This window comes from Schistosoma haematobium, chromosome 1 (assembly GCF_000699445.3).
Source record: "Schistosoma haematobium chromosome 1, whole genome shotgun sequence".
Lineage (NCBI taxonomy): Eukaryota > Metazoa > Platyhelminthes > Trematoda > Strigeidida > Schistosomatidae > Schistosoma > Schistosoma haematobium.
In genome coordinates this window covers 49,848,606-49,859,741 of record NC_067196.1, presented here as the reverse complement: position 1 = coordinate 49,859,741, position 11,136 = coordinate 49,848,606, and the positions used below count along the sequence as shown (strand labels likewise).

At 35.5% G+C, this 11,136-nt stretch overlaps 1 protein-coding gene across 1 annotated transcript; it reads left to right on the top strand.

The window, feature by feature from the left end:
• Positions 1-2,096: 2,096 nt before the first annotated feature.
• Positions 2,097-10,511, top strand: MS3_00000836 (uncharacterized protein). The gene is made up of 2 exons (XM_012944460.2): positions 2,097-2,367; positions 4,365-10,511. Exons 1-2 carry the CDS (start codon positions 2,134-2,136, stop codon positions 4,431-4,433), a joined length of 303 nt encoding a protein of 100 aa, XP_012799914.2. The 5' UTR covers positions 2,097-2,133; the 3' UTR covers positions 4,434-10,511.
• Positions 10,512-11,136: the final 625 nt, after the last annotated feature.

Genomic DNA, 11,136 nt, shown 5'->3' with positions numbered 1-11,136 from the left:
TTTGCTTTACTCATAATCAGACACTTAGGTTTGTAGTGGTAATTCTTTTTGGCATATAATTAGTAACTTTGCGTATTGTTATATCTTGAATAAACTCTTTTACTGGGATCCACCACAAATCTGGTTGTTTGCGTTAAAAGATTTCTGAAATGCCAAGCTGAATTTGCTGTACTTCATATATCTCTTTGTGTCAGGAGAACTACCTTAGTTGATTACTGATAATTTAATTTTTCGGGTGGATTTCATGAGCCCAGTTTCCATAATCAGAAGCAATAGTAAACTGTCTAGTCTAGCCTATTTTCACAAACATTTTCATCAACGTTCAGATTTCTGACGTTAAATTCTTTCGAAGTAGTTTATATGACAGCCGTAGCATTGCATTAAGACATTTGTATTTGTAGGCCGTATTGGTTACTAGTATGTATATCTACTGGAAGATGATATCTGGGTGACAATTGAAAAGACATCATTCTTAAATGTGACATTACATAGAGAGAGAGAGAGAGAGACATCTACGGAAATTATTAAACATGTGTTACATGGGTTGTGAGACGGAAACGATAGTAATGACATATTGTGGATTTGATTCTCCTTCATTTTTGAGAGGAATTTTCGTCAACTACAACATTCGACAGGTGAGTGTCAGACGTTGGCCGATCATCACAAATAATTTCTAAAACCTATAATTTATGTCCCCAAATGACAGTACGACAAGTCATATTTTATGGAAAAAGTTATAGTTTGAAGGAATATGTTCAACATTTGTTATCCGACTTCGTGTTTCCGAATTCCTCGAAACAAGTAAGTACCTAAAATGTGTGACAATATTTAAAACATAGATTTGGTAATATCAAACTTTACATCAGACAACTTCTATATCCGTGGATTTTTTCATGGTTCGAATAGTTACATTCATGATTTCGATGAAACTTCCTACCAGGCTCATTGAATTATCTAAATATAAATGATGGACACTCATATTACGTCAATTAATTAGGGAAAGCCATATGTTAATGATTATTTCACTTTCTACATTAACGATTTTATTTGTAATTTCATTTTTACAATCAATGCTCCAAGTAAATAAATTCTTTTCCTAAATGAAATGTATTCATTGTAAACTTTCACCGATCCTTAAAACCAAGAAGAGATTTTGATGAAATATTAGTTACCTTCTAAAACTAAGTTCTATCACTCATAGGAGGAAGTGGTGATATACCATACTTAATTTAAAATGGTTTGTAAACCATTTACTGATGCTAAATGACTTATTGAAAGTAACATGACCAATTGTGACTTGACTAATTAGCTTAATTCTCTAAAATCAATTTGGTCAGAAGAAATGGTACTACTCTGTTAAACTTAATACGAATGAAATTTAAGCTTTGGTTGAAACTAATTTTTCATACGTGCAATTGTTAAATTCTTTAAAAGATGTTTCGTGTATTTCAAATGTGTGATATAATTCACTATAATAATAATAATATTAGTAATAATAATAATAATCTGATATTCTCAATCATTTACCTAAAATACACTTATAAACACTAATTTAAGCTCATAACTTGGGAATTATTAGGCCAACTTATTGTTTGGTTTGATGCTACATACTAGGACTCATATCAGTTGAACTATCATTTAGCGTACTAATGAATTAAAATATTTTCATGGAAATTATAGTGATAATTAAAACTAGTTTCAGTCATAGCGACATAAAATTAACTGTAATTTCCCCATCAAAATGAATGGTCAAAGTTGCTGACAAACCATGTGGTGTGTGGTACATATACGGACAGATATATGTAGTATGTATTGAGAGTTATAAGTAGGAACATGAGGAGAAGAAAAAGAAAACAGGAGCAGTTCGAGTAGCAACAAGAATGGAAGAACAATAGGATTCGTGAGAGATAATTTAGGAATATATACAAATGGTGCATTCAATTTATGGTTTGCATATTTTACAAAAGCTGTATATGAAAGCTCTCAATACGATAAATTGGTGTACACTAACCTAGTCTTTGTTCATTACAACAATTCATATATCAGTTATAAATTGTATCGGATTAATGAATCACCATTCGATATGACGCTGTTGTAAAAGATTTAGCTGATCCAGACAAGAGGATTTCAATAATGGCTGCGGATAAAGCCATCATGCCCAATAATGAGTTTTTCGACGATCCAGAAGAAGGTTCTGGGCTTGGAGGCACCACACTTCGATCAGGCAAATCAGCTTCACGAGATGTTCAAAATCACCGAGACCAACCAAAACGCGCACGCACGGATGAAGATGCCAGTTCATCCACCACGAAATCAAACAGTAAAGAAGGAAGTGGATCTAAAAAGTCAGATTCTACTAGTGACAAGGTAAAATCAATTTGTCATCACTGATTTCTATGATTACTTATGATAGTTAGATGTTATGTCCCCTATTGTAGACCACTTTTTTAGTTAACTGTCATCATCGTACTATTGAAATGTGTCAAGTAATTACTTTTTTAGGTATGTAGTTTGTTAGTATGTGTTGAATGTCGCTCTCACTAGTGTTTAGAACTAAACAATAAATACGATTGACACTAATGAATGTACTGATCCCCACATGTTTCATACTTCTGTACCTTTCAAGATGTTTGGGTGGCGTAGTGAAGATCGATATTCCTGTACCCATTTTGAAATGTAGTTGTTCATAATCGTTTCATACTGTTTTCAATATGTTATCTCTAGCACAAAATTAGAAGACCTTCCTGAGATCGCACTTGGATACTTTCATCTCGTTGACCACATTTCCAGTTCAACCAAATTACTAATAATAGAGCCATATTGTATCTATCAGCAACTGTTATCTGTTTAGTGACTTGATTAGTTCATGTTGGAGAGTTTGTAGTAGTAATAATCTGAGATTTTATTCATCCTTCTTAATCTGTTTATATTTCCCATAACTGGTCATTCTAGCGTTTCTTCTGTCTTATTGTGTCCTACAAAATAAGTCAATAATATTTCATAAACTGATCATTTGATTTGCATTGTTTGCTTGGTCATTTTACAACATGCAGATCTTGTTGTGGTCATCATGCTCAAACGATTCATTTAAATTATGCATTCTCTTGGAATTCACATCAATGAGAGTTGTGTTTTTTTCTCATTCTTATACACAATTGATTAGTGAGAGATCTGATAGAATGGCACTTAACACTTCTGTTCGGTTTTAGGTTCATGTGATCTTGTCCTCGCTTTTAGGTAACCGTCTATCCATTTCCATTGCTAACTAAATATCTACAACACTATCGAACTGAACTACTAAATAATTCTTTATGACAATTACTTTCAGCAAACCGTGGTAATTCAACGTCCTTTGTTCATTAATTGTCCTAATCGTTGAATTGACTACTGTTTGGCGAAGCAGTTGCCATTAAGAGACAAACCAAATTTGTGTATCTAAAATTATTCAGTTACCAATCTTGGTCTGCGTTTGTGAACTCATTCACAAATGTTTATTATGCAATTTTTTCATGACACTAATTATTAATACTAACTTATTATCTGATCTGTACTCAGTCAATTTCGTTTTAAGGGTTACATACCTATAGCATTAATATCTTATTTCTAAATAATTTTGTTTCTATATTTTCAGTCATTCATACAAGAATATTTTTATATTCACATTATTTAACATATGAACACTTATAGTTCTTCAATAGTTATTGCTTTTTCATTAATCCTTATTGTTGATAACACTTCTGATACTACGATATAAAGCGTGTACACGGATTTTTAATGATTAGTACTATTATGTTTAGGCTGTAAGCAGCTGACTAGAAACCGCGAAATATGGTGGATTCATGTTATTCTGTTACATTAATTTTTCTTGCCTTATTCAAATTTATAAATGGGAGGAATTGTATTAAACTAACTTTTACAGGATCAAAAATTCCCATTAGTAAGTCATTAGGAGATAGTAATCTGTTTCAACAAGCTCGTATCTCTGACTTGCCCAGAAACCACATAGTACTTGGTCATATCATAAATAATAGTGATTCTCGTCACTGGCTTATTTGTATGTGGTGATAAAGACTCATTTCCTTTTGGTTATGGATATTCATTTGGTTGTGTGAATTGAGTGCGGAGTTTGACGAAAGTCAGATAAGTTTACGCTTAAAAACAATACGACTTGCCTATTAATAAAATTAATCTTTACGATAAAATCGAACACTTGTATTCATACATGATTATTAGTCATTTAATCATAAACTACCATAGAATACGAGTTTAGAGGTTAAATCTATCATTAGAATTGAGATTTGAACATTTGGCTTAACTCTCGCTCGTTTTAACTTTATCAATCATTTAATAATTTCTCGTTTTAGCGTTCGGAGTCCAAAAGCGATTTTGTAGAAAAAATGGAGGTTGATTTATCTAAAAAGCCAACGGTCTAATAGAACCGGAGCGAGCTGCTAATTAACTGGGTTTCTGTCACATTGTTTACTCTTAATAATTTTTGTAAATGTCTTTGTCCCTGTCTTCTTTTATACAAATAATCCCCGTGATTCACATGAATGTCATGTTTATGATATCCTGTGTTCATTGTTTGTTTGACATCTAACTATATGTATTCTCTCTTCTTATTTTCCGGAATTGCCTGTCATATTGTACGCATTTATTCGACTTAAATACTACTAAATTGTACAGTTCCTGCAAAAGTATACCATTTGCTATTCTAATGTTCAGTGAATTCAATTTTGCTTATATGTTTTATGATAAAGGTAGGTAATAAAAATTTACAGTATTCAAATGACCACTTTTCTGTAATTCAAAAATATATCGACCAGCTGGCAGCAGGGTGGAAAATCAGTTTCCGAACAAATTATTCATTTTGTACAGTTTTGTTTAGAAAATGAGTACGTAAATAAACAGCAACATTTCACTGAATCACTTCAAAGTAGTGTTCTTTTAGTTAGCGAAAGTTAAGCTATATTAATAAGTGCTACTGGAATAAGAAAGGTTAGTTTGATGTATACGAAAACTTATTGTCTATTTGAACTTACATTTCTATGCATTAACAACAGGTTTAGTCACAGAAGAATATACATGCCTCTTATGCGAATACCCAGTTATAACAGCTACATGTTATTAGTTTCCGAAATAAAAGGAGCACAATAATACTGTTTTGTGATACAACTAATCGTGAATTTTAAAATGACTTGTACGTTACGATCTGTAAAGTAAGTATCCATTGTTTATAAAGCTGTATCTCGTACTATTTCTAACTTTCACGTTGAAAAATCTACAGTGAGTTTATGGGACACTCACTATGCAAACATTTAATGTCAGAAATTAATATGGGAGAATAACGATTACTTACTGACTACTTTGAAAAATATGAAGAATATTTGTAGAACTTAGTCCATTTCGGTGACGAAGTTCTGGTTATCCTACTTGAGTTTACCCATGAAGTTTTGTTAGAGCAAATGGTTGTGTCCAAACATAGATGCTTCCATATTTTCAGCGGTGGCCTAGCTTAGAATTCAACTGATAAAATTACTATAATCTCCACAAACCCCAATTTTGATAATAAGTAGAATGTGGTGCAACAGAAGGGATAAGTAAGTAATATGAGTGAAGGATCCAATTTTCGTTTGTTTGGTGGTAGCCTTTCTGATATTTCGCCATCGGAAATTGTTGTCACGTAATCTTAGAACTAATTTGATTGATATGTTTTACAGTGAGTCTCTAATACTTTGGCCTCACTACAAGTCTTTGTAATTCCAATAGATAAGTATGGTTGTGATGTGTATGCTTTTATGTAGAACTCAAATTGTTTCTCTAGTCATATACAGGAACTAAAGGTAAATTAAACACAGTACTTAAAGTTCTCAAATATGTTTTAGCATCTGATATTTGTTTATGTAGAATTTGTACTAACTGATTATTCCTGTGCCAGATAATTACGAATTCCGAATATAACACGTTCATTAGTGCTCATCTAGCTTAAATTATATTCGTGGCGACAGTGAAATGTCGCTGATCTCTATTCAAATCATCCGGCAGTTGAGTCACTTAATATCGAAAAGATCATCAATCCCTGTCAAGCACATTCAACGCGAATCGGTTAATCGTACACCATGGTTGTGATGTGTATGTTTTTGTGTAGGACTTTGTCTGTTCATAACAAATGACTAGAAATTATCAGTTAAATGTCAACTGGAAGTTGTCCAATTCGCTTTTTTGCATTTCCGCTCATGCCTAGGATATCATAGATCGAGCAAACTCTGTCACTGTAGTTTTCACGCGATTTATAAGTCAATCCCGTGCTTACGAATCTGTTATCAGGATGTTGGATGAGACCTCACAATTATTTTCGTTAAACTCGAATAACGCTATTTATTAAGTAGACTACTGGATAGTGTCATAAATGATAAGTTTCAATAGGTACATGGCAAGGGTATTTTCGATACATCGCTAAGTAACATACTAATTTAAGAGCGGAAAATGACATGAGAACAGTTACTGAGTAGAAACGAGAGCTTACAATTAGAAAAATGTAAAAGTTACGTATGACAGCTATTTGATAAATTTTTGTCAAGAATGTAGTAGCTACTTCGCAAAAGAACGACCACTCGAACTTCGTGGACTTTGTTTATTTCTAGAAGCGGTCGACCCATTGATTCAGGCTCTAGGTAACCGCTATGGACAGTCTATGTAACACAGCTCAAAATGCTGGATGATTAGATTTGACCCTCGGTAAGAGTTACACCCTGATATGCAGCGCTCACTCACCATATCAAGGAAATAATGAATGAAAGCGCTTTGAATATTACAGTGTGATGGACATGATTTGTCCATAGTTGACTAAATGCTCCAGAATAGTCTTTCTAAAATAATCTACACATTCAAAGGAATTAAATCGAAGGGAGGTCGAATCAAAAACTTATGCACTGCTGAGGTATTGGCATTTCACCAACTGAAGCCTGAAATCTGCGTGCAAATACAATAAGACCAACCTCTCATCCTTCTTTGACCCCAATTCCATTTTTGTAGTATGTTTTAGTTAATTTTTCTAAATCAGTGTTTTGTAATTTTACACCGCAATCAGTTACTATTATCCTTTAATAGTTTTTCATGATTATTATTCAGTTATTATTACGACCTTTGTGTTTTTCATTTTTCCTCACATTTGTCAAGAGGACAGTTATCTTTGTAGTAGTAAATAAATCCCTGGAATCAATAACTCTGTAAGTCTTCGACGTTTGATACTGGCCAAGTTAATTTGGATGGACTCACCTAGCTGAAGTCACGCATCCGCACCAGATCACGAGTGAGAACGCTGTGCTTCACATCTATGACCACTAGCCAGTTTAGATTAGTCACTTCTCGATATATCGATATTCTATCATATATATCTTCGAACCTCCTCGCATTTGATTTCACCAGGTTGGCACGTTTCGATTATAAAAGGTGTTGCTATTTAAGGTGTTTTCAAACTCAGAATATTTGTGGCATTTTTATCTTTTATAATTCTGACTCGTGAATTATTTTCGTCCTCATACACTTCTCTTACCCTTTGAGTATTTCTTAACTTCATTTGATAAAAAGTCTCGAATCAGTTTATGACGCAATCTTTTCTACCCTCCTATAGACACGTATTTACCTCACAACTATTGATACGAATGTGCAGCATATGCAAATGATTTCATCGAAAATAAAAGTTCCCATCATTGAATTCTCTTTATTTTTATTCAGTGACACTTTAATTGAATTTATTTCAGCTAAAGTAATTTCGTACTTGCGTGCATTGACTTGGCTTACGTGTATTTATTGCATGAAAGCATACTTAGTCAACTTTGAATTGATTTATTTCGGCTGGGGTTTTAAATGTTTCTCAAATCCACATTTGGTTTATTTTTGAGATGGTCGGCCCTACTCAGAAATGTGGACTGCCATATTGCTTATTCCCTGTGGAGGAAGGAATGAAATGTGGTGAGTGTAATGCGTGATTCCATAAGATTTGTACTCGCCTGAATACCACTGCATATAAAAGGTGCTCAATACCTAACTTCCATTGGCTTGGTATGTTTTGTTGTTTGAGCAGGGCATTACTCATCCAAGAGGCGATTAGCCTTCTGTTGTTGCCTAACATATATCGTTATTCTATCAAATATATCTTTGAACCTCTTCGCTTCTGACTTTCGATTTCTCTAGATAGGCACGTTTTATTATAGGTGTTACTGGTTGAGTTGTCCAATTCCGAATACTTGTGGCATGTTTATATAGTAGTAAGTTATGTCTTATAACACAACTATACATAATTCATAAAGATTTGTACTTGTTTTTGTCTCATTTACCACAAAGTATTTTGCTTTATGCGGGAACGAAAGCATTTTCTTCTTTGTGATCATCGGGGGTATGAATGGTTAAGTTATTTGGTTGTATATCTGCCAGGAGCAAACCCATGTCTCTTTGAATGATCCATTTGAGTCGATTCTACGGTCTTGATTGTTATTTTTAGGTTTATTCAATGTTGTATATTTGGCACATTATAGAATTTTCAACACAAAGTATTTTAACGAGTTTCCGTTTCTTATTTCTTGGGTGATTCTGATGATAAATATTGAGTGGTTACCAGTTAGATGTTAAGAGTTGAGGAGTCGACATCTGAATAATGTACATTCTTTTCGGTGCATATTGCCATCAACCACAATGTCTATTATTGGGCTTTCTTTTAATTTGTACATCGAAAGGCTACGAAGTTTCCATAAAATTACGGAAATAAATTATGCAATTTATGGACACAATGATGTGTTAAAAAAACAGATAACTTGTTAAAATTCCTAGATGGCAGCGACAAGTAACCTAGATATGCAAGCAAGCCTTAATGTTAATTGCCTTATATAGGATTATTTCTTGGTACAACTGGCAGTTGCATTTGATTTATAGACCATTACCGTAGTGGACCTAGATAAAGTGACAGTACAATGGCTTGCCATAATGGATAATGTGCATTTAAACTAACTAATATTGGAACAGAAAGAACACGCAGAAACTCTCTGAACAGCATTCTATTGGCGAATATTACCACTTAATTGGTGGAGAACACATTTAAGTTGGAGATAGAATAATATATTTAGTATGAATAAAAGAGATAAGTTACACAAGAATGGCCGCGCTTGTAAGACTGAGCCATGCCATTCGATTAAACTGGATTAATTTTCCCGCTTTTCATGGTTAACCATCTCTTCGTGTCAATTGTTGAATATAAGTCTTTTCAGTAATTATATGCTTGGCTTCAAATGTCCAATGCCACTGCAAATCCTTGACTGCATAGCACAGGCTTTGCCATTTGAAGTGTTTTGCGCTTTTGATCTTATTTGTTTTTTTGTTAAATTTGACCGTTTAAATTAACACGAGCCACTTTAATCGCTCCGTACACCATAAAGAAGAATATAGTCTGACTTAATGGAATAAACTTTGGTTCGTTGGTACTGCGTTCGAACTGAATATTTGTTTTCCGGTTCTTAGATCCGTGCCAAGCAGCCTGCTCAGAGAGGGGAATAATTCGGACTCCAATCGTTGTCCTCGGTCAGTCGTGACAGTCGAGGGACAACCGTATAGTGCTATCCATCGTTCTACGAAGCGGTGATCAACTGTCTCCGCAGTGATAGACGTGATATGAATAACTTCGGTCCATCTTGTGAAACGGTCGATGCATGTGAGTATGTGATCATACCCGTGCGATGGTGGCAATGGTTCCACAATGTCTATATGAACGTGATAAAAGCGAGCATCAGGCGTAGCAAACGAGCCAATGGGGGCAGCTACGTGCCTGTGCACTTTTGATCGTTGACATTGTAAGCATTGCTTTACCCATATATGGACATCTTTACTCGTGGACAGCCAGACGTATCGTGCAGCTATGGGACGTAATGTAGCTGTGATGCCCGGATGAGACAGTCCATGCAGGGCATCGAAGACGAGACAACGGTAAGCAGAGGGTACGATGGGTCGGGGAAGACCAGTAGAAGTACCACATAGGATAGTACCTGAGCTAGTAGCTAGGGGTACTTCCCGGCACTGAAGGGATGTAGGTTGCGGTGATTCTGTACAAAAAGGATCGTTCGCTTGGGCGGCAGCCATAGCAGGAAGATCGAGCACCGGTAAAGTAACTGCATTCACTTTAATACGTGACGGACTTACTTACTTACGCCTGTTACTCCCAATGGAGCATAGGCCGCTGACCAGCATTCTTCAACCCACTCTATCCTGGGCCTTCTTTTCTAGTTCCATCCAATTCTTGTTCATTTTTATCATGTCTATCACCATTTCCCGGCGTAATGTGTTCTTTGGTCTTCCTCTTTTCCTTTGACCTTCAGGATTCCATGTGAGGGCTTGTCTTGTGACACAGTTGGGTGCTTTCCTCAATGTGTGTCCTATCCACTTCCAGCGCTTCTTCCTGATTTCTTCCTCCACTGGGATCTGGTTTGTTCTCTCCCACAGTACGTTGTTGCTAATAGTGTCCGGCCAATGGATCTGAAGTATTTTGCGTAGACAATTGTTAATAAACACCTGTATTTTCTGGATGATGGCTTTTGTAGTTCTCCAGGTTTCTGCCCCATACAGTAGAACTGTCTTGACATTTGTATTGAAAATCCTGACCTTGGTGTTGGTTGACAGTTGCTTTGAGTTCCAGATGTTCCTCAGTTGTAAATATACTGCTCTTGCTCTGCCGATCCGCGCCTTCACATCTGCATCAGATCCACCACGTTCATCAATGATGCTGTCCAAATATGTAAAGGTTTTTACATCTTCCAAATCTTCTCCGTCAATTTTGATTGGATTGGTGCATGCTGTGTTGTGTCGGTGAATCTTGCTTTTCCCTTTGTGTATAATGAGACCTACTGCTGCTGAGGCTGCTGCCACACTGTTCGTCTTCTCCTGCATTTGTTGTTGCGTTTGGGATAGAAGAGCCAGATCACCTGCGAAGTCTAGATCGTCCAACTGCATCCTAGATGTCCATTGTATCCCGCGCTTCAATTCAGATGTTGACGTCTTCATGATCCAGTCGATCACCAGGAGAAAGAGAAAGGGTGAGAGTAAGCAACCTTGCCTAACACCGGTCTTCACTTTGAACGACTTTGTCAACTG